This window comes from Eumetopias jubatus, unplaced genomic scaffold (genome assembly GCF_037043125.1).
Source record: "Eumetopias jubatus isolate StellerSeaLion01/CBP00866 unplaced genomic scaffold, mEumJub1_p1.0 scaffold_3, whole genome shotgun sequence".
NCBI lineage: Eukaryota > Metazoa > Chordata > Mammalia > Carnivora > Otariidae > Eumetopias > Eumetopias jubatus.
In genome coordinates, this window is record NW_028274809.1 from 179,432,562 (window position 1) to 179,452,570 (window position 20,009).

The window sequence follows — 20,009 nt, forward strand, 5'->3', positions numbered from 1 at the left end:
TATCACCAACTTTTAAAAATATCTTTTAATATGTTTTTCTGTTTCTAAAAATTATAAAAAACAAAAAAGGTGAGTATAAACTATCTTCTCAAAAACCGCAGGCTTAGTCATAAAAATTTACACATGAGGCCACACGCTAAGTCTTTTAGGGCAACTATACTTAGAACTCTTTTGTCTATAAAGAAGTTTCTAAATTTAACTCATCATGTGCCTTCCTTCATACCAAGACTACAAAAGGGAAGCAATATGCCCTCTACAAACTCATCCATTGTGCATAATTTTACTGTCAAAATGAGAGTGTTTTACAAATGTGAATTTCCTTTTTTCCTAATGCTTTATATTTATCAAAGTATTGAACTTAAGGAGTTGCATACACAGCATACCTAAAGTAATAGTGCACACTTTCATGAAATCACAAAACAAGTTGTATTATTACTCATTCCCTTGTAAACACTATGCTTGAAGCCTTCAGAAAACAAGTCAATCTGTACAGAAAAAAAAAAAATGACAAAATGAGATGCTGTCCAACTCATGATTTTCACAGCATTCATTTTTAGAACCAAACTTACTAAAAGCAGCAATGCCTATCATCTGCACATACAAAGGAACCAAGAACAAGTGCACGGAGCAGTAAGGAAAAGGCCCTCTCACAAAGCAACCCATCACACTCTCTACCAAATGCCATCATCCCAAACCCACGCTCTCCTCCTCGCTGGAATGGAGTGTAACCAATACAGCTGGGTACCAAAGGCTGTCAAGTCACAGAGATACCAAACAAAGAAAATAACCCGGTCGGTTCAGCTAATGGGTTCCCGAGGGAGGAGAGAGGAGATGAAGACTTCAAAACATAACCCAGCCACAGCTCCTGGCTCTGCAGAGAGAGCCAGAGAGGGGTAGAGTCCTCTCTGAAATGCCTTCCTTTTCCTCCACAAGTAACTGAAAGTTCATCACCACTGTTGAGGATGAGGGTGAACTGTCATTGTTTTCAATGAACACTGAACAAACGTAGGACCCACACCCATTCAAAAAATGAGGTTAACCTTGAAGACATTATGCCAAGTGAAATAAAAGGCAGGCACCCAAGGGCAAATCCTGCGTGATTCCACTCACATGAGGCACCTAAGCAGGAAGTTTCATGGAGACAGGAAGTAGAAGGGTGGTCGCCAAGGGCTGGGGGAAGGGCATGAGGAACTGGTCTAATGGGGACAGAGTTTCAGCTTTACAAGATGAAGAGTTCTGGAGATGGATAGTGGTGATGGTTGCACAATGATGTGAATGTATTTAAGGCCCCTGAGCTGGACACTCAAAAATGGTAAATGGGGCCAATTTTATGTGATGTGTATTTTACCACAATTAAAAATTAAAAATTCCTTAACTTAGGGGCGCCTGGGTGGCTCAGTCGGTTAAGCATCTGCCTTTGATTCAGGTCATGATCTCAGGGTCCTGGGATCAAGCCCAGCTTCAGACACCCTGCTCAGCAGGGAGTCTGTTTCTCCCTCTCCCTCTGCGTCTCCCCGCTGCTCGTGCTTGTGCTCACGCACTCTCTCTCTCGCTCTCAAATGAATAAAAAAAAAAATCTCATAAGAATAAAAATTTATTAATTTAAAAAACAAAATGAGGGGCGCCTGACTGGCTCCATCAGTACAGCATGTGACTCTCAATCCCAGGGTTGTGAGTTCAGGTCCCACAGAGGGTACAGAGGTTACCTAAAAAAATTTTTTTAATTAAAAATCTTTTTTAAAATAAATAAATAAATATAAAAAACAAAATGATTACCTTCGAAGAGAGGGGGGAAGTAATAGCCACCGACCAAAAATTCTAAACCTACAGAAACATCTTAAAATAACAAAGAAAGAAAAACATATTCAGCTTAACATAAAAATTTACAAATTAAACTAAATGGATTTCTAAAAATCAAGTCTCAGTCATGTTTTCAGCATAAGTCCTGGAGCCTTCCAAGAAGGCTCTACATCCACCACTGCTCTGCCCAGATTCCCTTCACCGTCCCTACCACGGGGTGGCTCCCCAGTCGTCCTGATGATAAGAATCCCTGGGGCACAGATTAAATATACAGATTTCCAGGGCCTCTCTTAATTCTGAGGGAGGAGGTCTGGGATTACACCCAGGTTCTGGGTTTTTATTAAGCACAACGATGACTCATAACAAAATCTAGTGACCTGCAGCCTAGCATATGTCCTGCTCACACTTGATGCTTTCGGCAAGAAAGCCAGACAGGTCCACGCTCTGGCGGATACTCACCCTGCCCTGTAGTGTACACACAGCTCCAGCTGCAAGATCCATAAACACCCAGCTATTAAACGCAGTGAGCGGCTCTGTGGCCAAGTTACTGATAATGGACGGGCCCCAGCTCCACCTCTGCCATAAGCAAGTACATAACTGGGCAAAATTACGTGTCTGGGCACCAGCTAACAGGCCGTGCAGACCAGATCCCTGGGAGCAGGAACACCCAAGAGGTCAGCAGTCAGCACTGCTGCTGTCTTGGCTCTCAGCCAGCAGACCATTTTCCAGCTGTGGCAGGGAGCTGGATGAAGCCCACACAGGGCAGCCCCCACCCACCCCCCCCCCCCGAGCTGAGGAGGCAGAGGTGAGGCTGGGGTCAGCCCAAGCCAGTGGCATTTCCGAGGATGAATGAAAGGGTCCCCAAAGTCCTGGGGCAGGGAAGGGATGCTGCTCTAAAGGCCTTAGCTGAGGGTCAGGCTACCAAGGCCCAGGTCAACACAGCCTAAAGCTCAACAGAGAGCTGGTGCATGGAATAGCAAGCAGAACACAGGAGCCTGGAAGGTCAAGTTAGGGCATTGGAGTTCTTGCCCAGACAGAGTGGAGAATCTTTTTTTTTTTTAAATGTTTTATTTATTTATTCATGAGAGTCAGAGAGAGAGAGAGAGGCAGAGGCAGAGGGAGAAGCAGGCTCCCCGCCTAGCAGGGAGCTCAATGCGGGGCTCGATCCCAGGACCCTGGGATCATGACCTGAGCCAAAGGCAGATGCTTAACCGACTGAGCCACCCAGGCGCCCCTGGAGAAATCTTATTAATAAATGATCAGCAAGGCTGGAATACAGCTGAGACACCAGGAAGACCATACCTTAGAATTAAAGACTGCTCTCTGGAGCAGAGATTCTCAGCTGGGGCAATTTTGCCCCCACCTCCCAGAGCACATCTGGCGACGTCTGGAGACATTACTAGTTGTTACAACTAGAAAGATGCATCTGGCAGCGAGTGGGTAGAGGTCACAGTTGCTGATCAACATCCCACAATGCATGGGGTCCCCTCCATCCACCACCCCCCAACAGCCCTACTAAATGTCGGTAGTGCGGAGGTTGAGAATCTCTTCTCTAAAACAGATTTGCTCTAGACTCATCCTAGAAAAGATTACTACCAAGGCCTAATAAGGACCCACAAAGGACACAGAGATTCAAGGTTGAGACCCACCAAGCTGGAGAAGCTTGGAAAAAACACCTTAGAATTCCCAAAAATGTAAGCTAACAAAGCATAAATCAAGCCTATGCCAGGTTGAAAGAGATCAGCCAGTAAGTGACCTATTAATGCAAAATGCAACATTCCTCAAAAGACGATCAGAATGCAGACCTGCAATGTGGCATTCATAATGTCCAATAAATTTTAAGTCTTAAGAGATGCAAAAAGAAAAACAGGAAAATGTAAACCACAGCAAGAAAGAAAGCAGTATGCCTAATAAAAAGCAAATCCTCCAAATATATAAATAAGAATAATAAGAAAGTTTGACCCAGACAGTGAATTTTTTTTAATTTTATGTTAAAGAGTTGAAAGGAAATATGTTCAAAGAATTAAAGAGAAATATGAGTAAACAGATCCTTGGCAGAAAAATCACAAATTGTAAAAAAAGAGCAAAGTGGGGTGCCTGGGTTACTCAGTTGGTTAAGCAACTGCCTTCAGCTCAGGTAATGATCTTGGGGTTCTGGAATCGAGTCCCACATCAGGCTCCTTGCTCTGCGGGGAACCTGCTTATCCCTCTCCTTCTGCCTGCCACTCTCCCTGCTTGTGCTCTCTCTCTGTCAAATAAATAAATAAAATCTTAAAAAAAAAAAAAGAGCAAAGCAAACATTCTATAACTGAAAAGTACAAAAAGGAAAAAACGGCACTAGCTGGTCTTAGTAACAGTTTGAAGATGACAGCAAAGGCACTCAGGTTGATTAGAAGAAAACTAGCCGATCTTAAGAACAGAGAGAAAAAAACTGAATAAAATTAAGGGAAACAAAAAGAGGGAACTATGAGACACTTTGAAATGCTCTAATATACATGTAATGAGAATCTAAGAAAGAGGAAAAAGTGAGAATGGACCAGAAGATAATATTTTAAAAGATATAATGGCCAAATATTTCCCAAGTTTTTAGAAAAAGAATAAATTAAAGATCAGGGGCACCTGGGTGGCTCAGTTGTTTAAGCGTCTGCCTTCAGCTCAGATCATGATCCCAGGGGCCTGGGATCAAGCCCCATATCGGGCTCTCTGCTCCGCAGGAAGCCTGCTTCTCCCTCTCCCACTCCCCCTGCTTGTGTTCCCTCTCTTGCTGTCTCTGTCAAATAAATAAATAAAATCTTAAAAAAAAAGAAGAAGAAATTAAGATCAAAAAGTTCAACAAACCCCAAAAGGCATAAATTCAAGGGAAATCACACTTAAGGTTCATTATCAATCTCCTAAAAATCTAAATTTTCTTTAAGAAGAAAATTAAAAAAAAAAAAAATTTTTTTTAAACCTGCCAGAGAAAACAAACGTACAGGAAGACTTATTAAAAACAATGGAGGCCAGATGACAACAGAACAATATCCTTTACATACTAAATGGGGTACAGAGAACTACCAATTCAGAATACAATATCCAGCCAGCGTAGCCTTCAGAAACAGGGGAGAAAAACAGATTTTCAGATAAACAGAAATAGAATTCATCACTTGCAGACCTATCCTTAAGAAATGCTAAAGGAGGGGCGCCTGGGTGTCTCAGTCGGTTGAGCATCTGACTCTTGATTTTGGTTGTGTCATGAGCTCAGGGGTGTGGGATCAAGCCCCACATTAGGCTCCAAGCTGAGTGTGGAGCCGGCTTGAGGTTCTCTCTCTCCCTCTGCCAGCAACCCCCTCCCCGGCTCAGGCTCTTTCTCCAAATAAGTAAATAGACAAAGGTTTCTCAGATAGAACATAAGCAGCAATAACCATAAAAAACTGATAAACAGGACTTAACTTCATCAAAACAAAAACATTCCACTTCTCAAAAGATATTATTAAAAAAAAATAGAAAGGCATGCCAGAGATCAAAAGAAAATGTTTACCATTTATATATCTGGCAAAGGACTAGAATCCTGAATATACAGAACTTGTACAATTCAATAAGACAAAGACCCCAATGTAAGAGAAAAAGAGAGGCAGCAAATACTTAAACAGATACTTCAAAAAAAAGATACGTGAAGAGCAAAGAAGCACATAAAAAGATACTGAGCCTCATTAGTCATCGATGAACTGAAGATTAAAACCATAATGAGATACTATTTTACATACCCATGAATAACTAAAATTAAAAATACTGACAATACCAGGGCTTGATGAGGATACACACCGAGTACAACTCACATATTCCTAGTGGAATGTAATCAGGAAACTTCACTTTACAAATGAGAAAATTTAAGATTAGAGCAGTTTGCCCAAGGCAAATAGCTAGAAAGAGGAAAACCAGCATTCATGCAAAAGCAGTCCAACTACACAGCGTGACCAGGTTTACAGCTCCCCTCCTAAATTTCATAAATGTCTTTTGTACCACGTACTTTACATGACTTCTATTACCCAGTGCTCAACCAACAACCCCATGTGAAGCAGATATTCTTTTTTTTTTTTTTAAGATTTTATTTATTTATTCATGAGAGACAGAGGAGGAGAGAGAGAGAGGGAGAGAGAGAGAGAGAGAGAGAGAGAAGCAGGCTCCCAAGGAGCAGGGAGCCCGATGCGGGACTCGATCCCAGGACCCTGGGATCATGACCTGAGCCGAACGCAGACGCTTAACCATCTGAGCCACCCAGGCGCCCCAGATATTCTTTATTCCCACTTTAAAGATCAGGAAACTGAGAGGTCCCCAGGTGGCTCAGTCGGTTAAGCATTTGACTCTTGATTTCAGCTCAGGTCATGATCTCAGGGTCGTGAGCCACAGGACACGCTCTGTGCTCAGTGCCTGAGATTCTCCCTCTGCCCTTCCTCCCGCTTGCTTTAAATAAGTAAATAAATAAAATGTTAAGGATCAGGAAACTGAGACCTTATGAATTCACTTCTCTAAAATATTCCGGTTTAGCAAATGGGGCAAAATTGGGATTTGATCTCAAATTTGACTGCTTTCAGAGTCCATGCTCACAGTCCCTACCCTATCCAGCCCAGTGCAGCATCTTTTACAAAGTATTTGTCCACCTGACTCAACACGACTATTCTGAGCATAAGATTTCCAGTCCATATTCTAAGAGCCTGGAGCCTGATAAATACCACCATGCTTGAGGTTTAACAGCTGCAATTTCAAAAGAGTTATTTACCACTGAGAAGGGCTGAAAGACCTTAGTTTTAAGACCTAAAGTAAAAGCTGGGCGTCTGGGTGGCTCAGTCGGTTGAGCGACTGCCTTCGGCTCAGGTCATGATCCCGGAGTCCTAGGATCGAGTCCCACATCGGGCTCCCTGCTTGGCAGGGAGTCTGCTTCTCCCTCTGACCCTCCCCCCTCTCATGTGCTCTCTCTCTCTCACATTCTCTCTCTCAAATAAATAAATATTAAAAAACAAAGACATAAAGTAAAAGCTGAACATGTATTTGAGGCCTATTAGCATCACTTATCATTTTTTAAAACTACCCCCCCATACCAATTCAGACAGAATGCCTGGGGAGAGGGACCTGGCATCAGAGTTGTTTTAAAGAAATTTCCCCAAATGAGGCCACTGTGCACCAGAGTTTGAGAACCACTGAGCTAAAGCCTACCCTTCCCACATCCACCACATCCCCAGAGAACAGATAATGTATCTGATGGTAGAATCAATTCTAGACACTCATAACTCCCCAGAGCAGGAATTTCCCCGTTAGAGAGAGCTAATACAAACAGCCTTTCCTAACTTGCTTTGTTAGCCCAAACTCCCAACAGAAAATTAAACCTGCACCCAATGCCTCCTCTTAGCTCTTTACTAGCAAACTAGAACACTGACAAATTGCCCCTAGAGATTACCTTTTCGCAAAATGCACAGATTCAACCCAAGTTTGTATCATAAGTAAAAGAGAAAAATGGAGGGAGAAATGTGTTTAAAAAGAAAGATTTTAGGGACTCCTGGCTGGCTCAGTTGGTAGAGCACTCAACTCTTGATCTCAGGGCCATGAGTTGGAGCCCCATGCTGAGTGTAGAGATTATAAATAAATAAACTTAAAAAAAAAAAGAGTTTACAGACACCTGGGTGGCTCAATCAGTTAAGTGTCTGCCTTTGGCTCCCAGGGTCCTGGGATCAAGTCCCACATCAGGCTCCTTGCTGAGTGAGGAGCATGCTTCTCCTTCTCCCTCTGTTGCTCCCCCTGCTGGTGCTCACGCACGCTCTTCTCTCTCTCTGACAAATAAATAAAATCTTTTAAAAAAATAAATATTAAAGAAAGAAAAGATTTTAAAGCATTAAACAATGTAAGAAGCATTACTAGCTCATTCTATTTTTGTCAGAAGGTTACAAAATACCATTAGAAGAGAAATTCCTAGCCAAGTACCCCATGCTTCCAGGGAGACCCCTGAACCATTTCCATAAATACCACAGAGTTTCACTGTGGTGGTACTCTCAAGATGCTAGTCCCTTGACATTTTCAGAAAGGAAACGTAACCACAGACTAACAGGCAAAATACTGGACTGAACCACATCAAAGTGCTATTTTACAAGCCCTCATCAGTTGAATATCTGCAATTTCATGTTGTCCAGCCTAAATATAAAGCAACGCAGCATGTCTACACTGAAATGAAGTTAGTATTAAATAAAAACAAAATCAAGTTCTGTCCAAGAACTATAGACTTGACATCATATGGGTGAGATGCTAACAAACTTTCAGAAGGAAGTGGAGGGGTGGGGTGGACCTTCCCCTTCTCAGAATCAACACTCTGCTGCATAGCGTTTTGTTTTGTTTTAACTCCAGCTCCATTTTTTTTAAAGGATTTTATGTATTTATTTGACAGAGAGAGCAAGCAGAAGCAGGAGGAGCAGCAGGGAAAGGGAGAAGCAGGCCCCCCATGGAGCAGGGAGCCCATTACTGGACTCAGTCCTAGGACCCTGGGACCACGACCCGAGCCAAAGGCAGATGACTAACCAACTGAGCCACCCAGGCGCCCCATCGAACTCCGTTTCTTGCAGCAGGTTGCAGACATTGCTCAGGAGAAGTCAGCAACTGGCTCTGCACCCTGCACGGGGCCCTTCTACTTCCTTCTCAGAGTCTGTGATAAAGAATGCCTCATGTCCTGACTGCTGATCTTAAAATACAACTGAGCTGCAGAAGGGTCTAGAAAAGAGAAGTAAAACGGTCAAGAGAAGAGGGTCTTGAGATAAAAGATTAGAAAAGGGAAGAGTCCACTCAGAAAGACTAGGAGATCTAAATGGTGTGGATACAAAAAAGCATGCCTTTTTCTCCCAATTACAGAATTCTAAAAATTATACTGCAACTACATCAATTAATGCAACTACATCACTTAATGCAACTATATCACTTAACTGATTAAAAATACACTGAGGTAAGTAAAAATATTTCTTTACATAGGATACTAATCTACAGAAGTCACCCATTTGGATGCACTGCATAAATCTCAGTAGTCAATTCTCCTCATTTGTTGTAGCTGTGTGCTATAAAGTCACTGTGACCATGAATTACTGAATACTAATTGCTCCCAGAGAAAATACAGAATTCGGTTTCTGCCATCCTTTGATAACATTTTAACAACTGATCAATAGGGACGCCTGGGTGGCTCATTTGGTTGGGCATCTGCCTTCGGCTCGGATCGTGATCCCAGGGTCTCTGGGATTGAGTCCCGCATCGGGCTCCTTGCTCAGTGGGGAGACTGCTTCTCCCTCTGCCTGCTGCTCCCCCTGCTTGTGCGCTCTCTCTCTCTTTCTGGCAAATAAATAAATAAAATTAAAAAAAAAAAAAACTGATCAACTTACACATAACCTGACGTGTGTCCATTGTTGACTCATTAACATTGGACTCACGCCAAAAGCACAATAACTCATAACTTGAAACAAGCTTGGGGCGCCTGGGGGGCTCAGTCGGTTAAGCGTCTGCCTTCGGCTCAAGTCATGATCTCAGGGTCCTGGGATCGAGCCCCGCATCGGGCTTCCTGCTCAGTGGGGAGTCTGCTTCTCCCTCTCCCACTCCCCCTCTGCTTGTTCTGTCAAATAAATAAATAAAAATCTTAAAAAAAAAAAAAAACGGAGCCAAGCTTATCTAACACAGGCATTTTCTCCCTACCATGTGTCATATTTATTCCACAAGGCACAGCCCGCCAGAAACACTAGACAGCATCTTAGCATTTTGTGTGGGGCCATTTTAAACAGTGAAATCACCAACAAAAAGCACAAAAGTGCAGAAAACAGACACTACATATAAACAGCCCGTGAAAAGAACTCTTGTTTACAGTAGGACAGCTGAAACAAGAGGGGGACCCAGCTGGGAATATGCATGTCAGGTGATGCAAAATTTTAGTGGCTATGTGTATGCCCAAGAATGACCGCGAAAGAGTTCCAGGTATTGATTTTGGAGTTACAAATAAATTTTAGCAAGTAGGCAATCTGCAAACAGAGAATCTGTGAATAATGAGGGTTTACTGTACATAAACTCTTGCCAAGACAGATCCGTGATGGAGGATAAAAGAAAACTTGGACGTTTGCAGGGAGTCCATTCATCTTAGAGGTTCAAGCAAAGAAAGACAAATACTCTCTCACAAACTATCCTTTGGGTAACTCTAAAGAGAGTAAAGATGAGATTTTAGCTAGAATAAAAAGTATGGTCAAAATGATCCAATTCTGCAAGGAAGACTGCACCAAGGAACAAGGAGGGAGAACAGTATCCATGAACTCAAAAGCTGACAGCTCTGGATTTCCCTGGCATTCAAAGCAAACCAACCATCAGGGTCCACTATGGGAACTGCCACAGTTCTTCAAACTGGACACAGAGTCAGGAAACTCAGGGCCAATCAGGCTTAATTAAGATCTTAAGAAAAAAAATCTCTGTGCCGTACACATTTTGTAATACAAGAAAATCTTTGTACCATAGGACAAGACCATCCTGATTACAGAGAATGCCATCCTGTGTGCCCTAGCTCTAGAGACTTAGAACATTCAGGCTCACTCGCACCCAAGCCTGAAGCCAAGGTCAGGCTGGTAAATGCCAGATCCATTCCTACTAGTGATGGGGCTGAAGATCATCCTCTGTCCTCAGTCTGGGCTCGCCTGGGCTGAAGCTATCATCTTCCCCCCGTCTGGTCCTACCTCCTGTGCTGTGATCTGGGGAAGCAGCCCCTTGAGATTTGAAGCTGGGCATGTCCTGCTTTTTCTGTGGCCTGGATAAGAACAAAGACAGGAAGTAAGCCACTGGGTCCCACTGTAGAGGTGACAGGAACCCACGCTGGGAATATGACCCAGGACTGGCAGGGACTTTCTAACATGAGCAAGTATAATGTTCAAAACATCACTACGGTGAGGAACCCGTGTTCTTCATGCCAATCTGTTGACTTTACAAAAGACACAGCCTTGGGCGCCTGGGTGGCTCAGTCGTTAAGCGTCTGCCTTCGGCTCAGGTCATGATCCCAGGGTCCTGGGATCGAGTCCCACATCGGGCTCCCTGCTCGGCGGGAAGCCTGCTTCTCCCCCTCCCACTCCCCCTGCTTGTGTTCCTGCCCTCGCTGTCTCTCTCTGTCAAATAAATAAATAAAATCTTTAAAAAAAAAAAAAAACAAAAAACAAAAGACACAGCCTGTGTTGCACAATCCCTTCATTTGGTAAAAAGTTCTAAAAAAAAAAAAAAAAGTCCTAAAGATTTGAGGAACCTAAACAGACCACTATGGGCCGTGTCAACAGACCACCAGCCAGAACCACCCATCCAAACAAAACATCACAGTTCATAAAAACTCCTAGTTAGTCCTCACGTTTCACAGAAAAATCAATGATCAAGTGGGTTAGTAAAATGATGCAGCCACTGTGGAAAAGGGTATGGCAGTTCTGCAAAAATTTACCATATAACCCAGCAATTCCACGTTGGGGAATGTACCCAAAAGAACTGAAAATACGAACTTGAAGAGGTATTTACACACCCTGTGCACAGCAGCATTATTCACAACCGCCAAAAAATGGAGACAAATCTCCCAAATGCCCACTGACAGATGAATGGGGAAACAAAATGTGCTCCATCCATACAGTGGAAAAGTAGTCGGCCTTAAAAAGGAGTTCAGTTCTGTCCCAGGGAACACAACATGGCTAAAGCTTGAAGACCTCATGCTACGTGACGTGAGTCAGACACAAAGTGACAAACAGTGCATGAATCTACTTATATGAGGCACCTAGAGTGGAGGAATTCAGAGACAGGAAGTAAAACAGTGATGGCGGTTGGAGGGTAGGGGCCGGGGAGTTCAGTGTTTAGCAAGTCCAGATCCTCAGTCCGGGGAGAAGAGAAAGCTCTGGAGATGAATGGTGGTATAGTGGTGATGGCTACACAATGTGAATGTACTTAAACGTCACTGAACGGTCCACTTAAAGAGTTAAAACGGTAGATTTTACGTTATGCATATTTTATCACAATCAGTCACTCAAGAAGTAAATAAATGAATGAATGCTCCGAGCACCTGGCTGGCTCAGTTGGTGGAAGCGTGTGACGCTTGACCACAGGGTTGTGAGTTTGAGCCCCACGTTGGGTGTAGAGATTCCTTAAAAAAATAAAATCTTAAAAAAAAAAAAGAAAGAAAGAAAAGAAAAAGAAAAAAGCTCAAAAGCCAAGTGTAATTTTACTAGAGCTGTGGAAAGGAAAACAAGGGATAAGTCATTTTTATACAGGATACATCCCACGACATCATGCAATATTACGAACTACCACTACGAACTCAGCAGCCATTCCAGTGACGACATCCAACGTGAAGTTCTCCCAGAACCGGGGATTAGGAGTAGGGAACGAGCCTAATGTTCGGAGGGGCCTCTCGGAGCTTTGCTGCAGTGCCACCTTCTGCCCTAAGGAATTGGCACACCGGTGACGAAAAAAGTGTCCTATTTCTTCACCCAGCAGGATTCTAGACCGCAAGGCAGTGCCTAAGGAAAACGGTCTTTCCCACGCTTCTGGAATTTCAGCTTACGCCTATGGTTTGACCCAAGCAAGTCTTTGTAAGGGGACAATTCTTTTAGGCTAATCAAGCCAGGAAATTAACACCTCTGGGAGAGGTTTACATTCAGCAAATGTGCCAGGTCAGATCAGATTTCCCAAAGGTGAGTTCTAAAACGTTACTGGGAAGAGTAAGAAAAACAGGTGAACTCCCACCAACTCACCTGGGCAGCAAAGAGCTTTGTTGGACTGAACCGTCCCCTCAAACCTGGTTCCCACAGTGAAGGTTTTCACAGTAGAGTCCTAGTGAAATGTCCTATTTATTTATGGGAGCGAAGCATGATCTAGCTAATTTATAGAGAAATTGGCCCAGTCTCCTACATGGTAGAAGGGACTACAATAGAATAACCAAGAGGAGGAGACGGACAGCAACGAAGACCCCTGGACCAGGGCAGACAGGCAGGGCTACCATTTGCACATCACAGAGGAGGAGCCTGAGGTTACGTGTCACAGCCTACACAGACAGTAAGAAGCCTCCGGGATTCACCCAACTCCAAGATTAATAAGACTCTGCTCAGAGGAAGAGGTGGAGAAGACATCTTGCATTTTGCTAAGAGAAGTAGTCATAAGAAACAGAAGCTCTAGATAAGCAGCAACTAGGTTAAAGAAGCAATATTTTAAATTTAAATTGTTTGGCTTTAACTTTCAATAAGGATTTTTTTTTTTTTAAATAAAAATTGTATATATTGGGCACCCGGCTGGCTCAGTCAGAAAAGCATGGGACTCTTGATCTCGGGGTTATAAGCTTGAGCCCACATTGGGTGTATAGATGATTACTAAAAAAATAAAAATAAACTTAAAAAATATTGTATATAGTTAAGGTGTAATGTCATATTTTGACAGATACACACTGGAAAATGAGTACTACAGTCAAGTTAATATATCCATCACTTTTACATAGTTATCCTTTTGTGTGTATGGCAGGGACACTTAAGATCAAACTCTCTTAGCAAATTTCAAGTATACAATACAGTTAAAATGGAGTATTTTTTTTGTTTTTAAAGCAAATGGCCCAAAGCAAAGAGATATCCAGGGTCCAGTTTGTAAAGAGCCCTTCAGTTCTCATCACTTCTTCTGTCTGTGGCAATTCCTTGGCAAAGACACCTGAAATCCTCACTCCCTTCATAATACTTAAGACCAGGGTAAACTACGGGAGAACTTAATGGCATTTCTCAATACAAAACACTGAATACATCAAACTGGGTCTTGTCATTAAAACTGCTGCAATGTACACTAAAGAGAAGAAAATAGTGCATAAAATAATAACTTGAATGGAAAGCAACATAAAGTAGAACATAAGTTCTCTCCAAAATTACTAAAGACAATGTAAAAGTTAAAGTTTCATCCCAAACATCAACTATTTTTTTTCTTTTTTTTTTTTTTAAAGATTTTATTTAATGGGACGCCTGGGTGGCTCAGTTGGTTAAGCGTCTGCCTTCGGCTCAGGTCATGATCTCAGGGTCCTGGGATCGAGCCCCGCGTTGGGCTCCCTACTCCACGGGGAGTCTGCTTCTCCCTCTCCCTCTATCCTTACCCCCTGCTCATTCTCTACCCCCTCTCAAATAAACAAAATTTAAAAAAAAAATACAACTGTAACTACAGAACAGTGAATGTGTTTGACATGGACTCTGTATTTTTCTTTAACACAATTATATTGAGCATGATTAAATGGTTCATTTAAAAAATACATTCCTTTTCTCAAATACAATCTTTTCACTGAGATTCAATTTTATAGATCCAATTTCACAGAAGGTCACTTGTAAAATACAATTTTGATGTAAATAAAGTTTTAGTGAACAACAACAAAATTTCCATAAATACAACTCTGAGATTTAGGCATGAAAACACTGGAAATTTTTCATGCCTAAATCAATTTGATACTTATTTTCGATACTTATTTTTTAATTAGATTCCATTACCAGTAGAGTATTTTGCAACAGCCTATGGCCAAATGTGATCAAAGGCAGCCCTGACCTGATCTCAATAGGAAACTTCCACTGTATATCAGTAAAGTTCACTTAAAGGAAAAAAAAAAAATTCACCTGCTATAAATAACAAGCTTCTCTGCTGAGGTATAAATGATTCTAGGGGCGCCTGAGTGGCTCAGTCGGTTAAGTGTCTAACTCTTGATTTCAGCTCAGGAGCATGACTCAGGGTCCTGAGACTGGCCCTGAGTCGGGCTCTGCGTCCAGTTCCGTGCTGGGCGTGGAGCCCACCTGGGATTCTCTCTCTCCCCGTGCCCCTCCCCCATCCTTGAAATAAAGAAATAAAAATAGAGATCCTTTTTACGAAATTTTTAATTTATGAACTTTCCCAAAATGCTCTTGATGCTTTGGGTGAGGTAGACATTCTGATACCAAATGACACTTACCTTCCGATAAATCATATGGCACATGGCAACGCGTAGCCTCATGCCCGCACACTGAACATGATAGAAGTATAAATGGTGCAGTATGGCCAGGATGAGCGTGCAGATGGACAGCACTGTGGCATAGACGTAGGCTTCGTGCAAAGCCACAGAATTAGTGGGATCATGGTTTTCAAAATAATTAATAATTTTCCCCAAAAATATGGGCTGGATTACTTTGGTGCCTTCCTAAAAGAAAAGGAGAAAGCTGTAATTAGAAATACAAGTCCTACCAGTTTTTCTTAACATAGCTTTGCGTTTATTACTAGCATGTTAAAAAGGCATTTTAACAAAGTGCTACATTCATCACTAATCCCAAAGAAAAACAGAACCCCTCTCTTATGTAAGACACGCAGATAATAGTTTAACCTTAAGCCAAAATTCTAAGTGCAAAAGTCATAAAACTTTAGTTCGTTGTGCTTGGTACACTGAGGGTTCTCGATAAATATTGCAACCCATGTTTAGAACACATTTGGCAGACTACCAGATTAAGTCTTGGCAAAGATGAATAAGGAAACACGTGGCAAAAGAATGGTAAGGCATGTGCTCACAGGTGGGCAACCCCAGCTCACAGCCTGCACAATGGGTCTCCACTGTCAACATCCCAGCCCCAAGCAAAGTCACAAATGGCTCGCTCATGGGAGGCACACTCTTGCAAACCCCTTCTGCATTAAAAGAGCCATTAAAAGAATGGAGATTTTGGCGCAAATACAGATCTGAGCCTAACCCCAAATTCCACGTGTCAGTAGATCAAAAGAACGGAGTCCAGTCTCCAAGTTCTGTTGGAGTAAGGAAAAAGACCAGGCTCAGGAGGCTCCCAGGCTCTCAGCCACAGTCTCGAATGTCTCCACCCCTAGAAGCAGAGCAGTGCTGCCTTGGAGTCAAAAATTTAACACAGCAGAAGGCAAGCTCAAAATAACGCCATCCCTGGTTCGCCACCAGCCAAACATTGCAGGTGCTGGTTTTGAAGAATTTTAACAATCCTCCATTCCCCAAGGCAAAAAATTAAAATACTACACCACTGAGTTAAGAAAGCACTGGGGCTTACCTCCTAAATAAGACTTAAGCAATTTTTCCCCCTAAAACTAAAGGCAAAAAAATGGCAAAACTTGCCCCTCCGTGCCAGATGGCCACTCCACCCCACAACCTACGTCCACTCTTGTAAGGTACCTTCCTCTGGCATCAAAGAATACCAAACACTCGGTGCAAATGCATGTCGCCAAAAGTAAACACACAGGCCCTCCACCTCACTTCATCTAATGCCAAAAGTTTGGAAATCTTTCAAGAACTCAACTTTGAAACATTTCCTCTTGAGCAACCTGTCCTTATTAACACAGACTGGCAAACAACCAACAGGTTTGCTTCTGGTGGCTCTCCTCCATCTGTCCCGAGGGAGGAACCCATAGCCCAGAAGGGCAAGGGAACCCCAAAAACCCAAACCCGAAACACAACTAACATGCATATTCTTCTCACCCAACTAGTGCCCCTTCAGGATATTTACAGAAAGCTGTCCCCATCCCTGAGATGGGTGTGACATTATAAATCCCAACACCACACACTCATGCACACACTCGTTCACAAACTTCACCTCCAGCCTCACTTTTCATGAGGTCATGGCACTTTTGTACTACAAGGAAATGCTGCTCATTGAAGACAATCAGATCTCAAGAACACAAAGGCTCACTGTTAACATGTGAAGCATGCCCAATCATTCGTCCCAAGAAGCACTGAGAGTTTATAAAGGCAACCCAAATACAGCGGGCCATAAAAGTTTATGGAATTACTGACATGAAGATCTGGAGGCTTCCACAGCAAAGTGAGAACATCAAACTGTACATACACATGGGCAGTCCCAGCCCAGGTTAGCAGTACACCACCCTGGGGCTGCCTACTGGGAGCCCAGAGGTAACACCTGCCGGCCCAAACTTTCCTAAAACTTAGGATGATCTCTGGTCCTCGGCTCTCCATTTGAGCCTAACATGGGCATGGGCATAGGAAAATATAATCAGAGTCACCCATCAGAGAGAAAACGGATAGGTGCAACAAACCCAGTGAAAAAGAGCACAAAATAAAGGTAGAGCAGTACCACCCAAGCACCTGGATTTTTCTGTTGACAGTACTTAATCAATCAAACAGGCTCACTAATGAGGAATGCCAGCTTGCAGCCCCTAGCTTCCCACTCATCTGTCCGTTCTCAATCCTCACCCTCAGCTACAAAGAAATAAACCCGGGAAAATAGGTATTATCAAACTTGAAACTAACCATATTAAAACTTTCTGGAGAGCAGGAGCAAGGTCAAAACTTGTTTGAGCAAACATGCCCATCTCTGCCCAGTGAAGATCCTTCCCACAAACCAAGTGAGAATACAGTCTTTATTACTCCATCACAAGAATTCTTCTTCTTTTTTTTTTTTTTAAAGAAGTTTATTTACTTATATATTTAAAGATTTTGTTTATTTTTGACAGAGAGAGAGAGTGTACAAGCAGGGGAAGCAGCAGGCAGAGGGAGGGGGGGAGCAGGCTTCCTGCGGAGCGGGGAGCCCGATGTGGGGCTCGATCCCAGGACCCTGGGATCCTGACCTGAGCTGAAGGCAGATGCTTAACCGTCTGAGCCACCCAGGCGCCCCACAAGAATTCTTCTTGATTGTAAAACCATAAGGGATTTCTAGCCCAATATGATACCACAACACCCCATGGTTCAAGGTCCTACCAGCATTTCAGAGTCTTTTTGAAGCAGGTACTTCTTAATGAAGTATTCGGCATTCAGCTCCCTGAAACACCTGACATCTCAAACCGCCCCCCCCCAACCTCTTGCTTCTTAGCCTAACTTATTACATGGCTAGATGCCAAAACTTCCTCCGTGGGCACGGTTGTCCCATGTACGGGAAACATTTCTTGCCCAACCCCACCGTGCCTGATCCATGAGAAAAGAAAGAAAACACGGAAATAGAAACAAGCTATCACACAAAGAAAAAATTATTGAGTGAACCATAACAGCAAAGGGGTGAGCCTGTTTAGAACAGCCCCTCCCAACTTCCTACTTTCTCCCATAAAAGAGTGTTGGGCGGACTTGCCTACGGTTTGGCCAGAGCTTGCTTGTCCCAGACTGCAACTGTCTGCCATGCCTGAATAAACCCATTTTTGCTGGTAACATAAGTGGGAAGTTCTATTTTTAAGGTTAACAGAGGAAAAGCAGTGAATGAACACAGGAAGAATGAGAACCACCCCATTTTGCAACTGCCTAGTAAATTAATGGATCTTAAGCAATGATCATGAATAGTGCTCCTAACATCACCCACACAATAAAGACAAGCAGACATGATGTACCTAATAAGAGAGGCACACCACCAGACCTACGAAGTAAATCTGCCAAGGAGGAGAAGAGAAAAAAAAAAATTGGAGTCAGATCAAGCTTCTAGATCTAGCCGCCAATTTAAGGTTCCAGAAGAACATGTTCAATGACACAGAGCCTAAGTGATAGGCCAAAGCCCGAATGTGGGAATCTCTACGGGACAAACAACTCAGTGTCAAGTATTTGAGTAGAAAACATAAATAAAATTATAGTGAGAGAACGGAAAGGAACCCAAACAGCCTCTATCAACCAAATGCACCTGATTTGGATACGGATTCAAACTGCAAGGGAAAAAAGAAAGAAAGAAATGTGAGCACTAGCTAGATACTGATGATATCTAGTATCAGTGTTAATGTTTATACAAAATAATGGCATTAGATTATATAGGAAAAGAGTCCATAGTGTTTAAAGATACACACTAAAAACAGATAAAATGATGCAGTACTTAAGAACTGCTTGAAAATAATCTTGGGAAGCATGAGAGTGAGTGAGGTCCAGATGGGTCAAGACCGGTCATGAGTAGATACCCACTGAAGCTGGCTTAGGGGGACATGCAAGCTTAATCCACAGGGGAGAAATAGCCATTTTCCCTCAACCCTTCTGAGCTCTGGGCTGAAATCCTCTGTAACAAAAGACAGATTAACAGGAGAGAAACCAACAGAAGCTTATGAACAGGTATACCTCCAGCATACATGGGAGAGCCCTAGGAAAACAGAGTAACTCCCAGAGGCGAGAACCACCGCCATGGGGGGTTAACCGGAAAAGCATGGGAAACAGGTAAGGCTTATTAAGTCGTCTCAGAGACTTCTCCAAGGATAGGATTCTCTTGTGATTTAGAGCCACCCTTGTCTTCCTGGCACAAAGAGGGAGACATCCGTACAAATGTAGGTTTCCTTTATAAAATTAACTGTCCCTTACAGAAGGGTAACCTTCTACTCTGTTTTCAGAGCTTCTGTGGCTGATGCTTCTCAAAACCAATCTGCTCAGGGGCGCCTGGCTGACTCAGTTGGTGGAAGATGAGACTCTTGGTCTCAGGGTTGTGAGTTCAGGCCACACATTGGGCATGGAGCTTAGTTTAAAAAAAAAAAAATTAATCAGCTCAAAATAATCTGTATCCCAAAAAGGCATATTCTGGGATGGCATATTCTGCTACCCTTCAATCATATTCTAGGTTTGTATTTTTAAGTGTTCTTAAAAAGCTACAGGGGTGGGGCGCCTGGGTGGCTCAGTCCTTAAGCGTCTGTCTTCGGCTCGGGTCATGGTCCCAGGGTCCTGGGATCGAGCCCCGCATCGGGCTCCCTGCTCCGCGGGAAGCCTGCTTCTCCCTCTCCCGCTCCCCCTGCTTGTGTTCCCTCTCTCGCTGTGTCTCTCTCTGTCAAATAAGGAAATAAAATCTTTAAAAAAAAAAAAAAAGCTACAGGGTGGTAGGGGAGAAACCGTGTGTGAAAATGTATGAAGCAGCTGAGAGAGGAGCACAGACCTGTTGTCAGAGAAAAAACACCTCCTCTCAGCTCTCTGACCATCGTGGGTGGGGGCCCTGGCAAGAGAAGGCGTCAGGACAGAACACAAAGAGCGCTCATCCGGCAAATTTGGAACGTTTTGCTTCAGAAACCAGGCTGGTCACTTGCATGCCACATGACCCTAAGTCCATCCATGCCCTTCTGTGCCGCCGTTATCCATATCCATGGAAACTCCTGCCTGGTCTACCTCAGAGGGATCCAGGAACAAGTAAATGGGATGCAACAGCTCACAGTGTCCGGAAACCAGCATCAAAATCGGTATAAAAGAAGATCACCCTTATTATACACGAGTCCTGGGAAGAGACCTAGTCCATTCCTGATGGCAGAGGCTGGTTTCACACAGG

General features: G+C 43.2%; 1 protein-coding gene across 1 annotated transcript in view; it reads right to left on the reverse strand.

The window, feature by feature from the left end:
- ABCC4 (ATP binding cassette subfamily C member 4 (PEL blood group)) overlaps nucleotides 1-20,009 on the reverse strand; it is a 246,481-nt gene that overhangs the window by 179,473 nt on the left and 46,999 nt on the right. Inside the window, exon 4 of the mRNA XM_028112074.2 lies at nucleotides 14,759-14,983. Within this exon, the coding sequence (XP_027967875.1) occupies nucleotides 14,759-14,983 (225 nt within the window). The remainder of the gene's footprint in view (nucleotides 1-14,758; nucleotides 14,984-20,009) is intronic.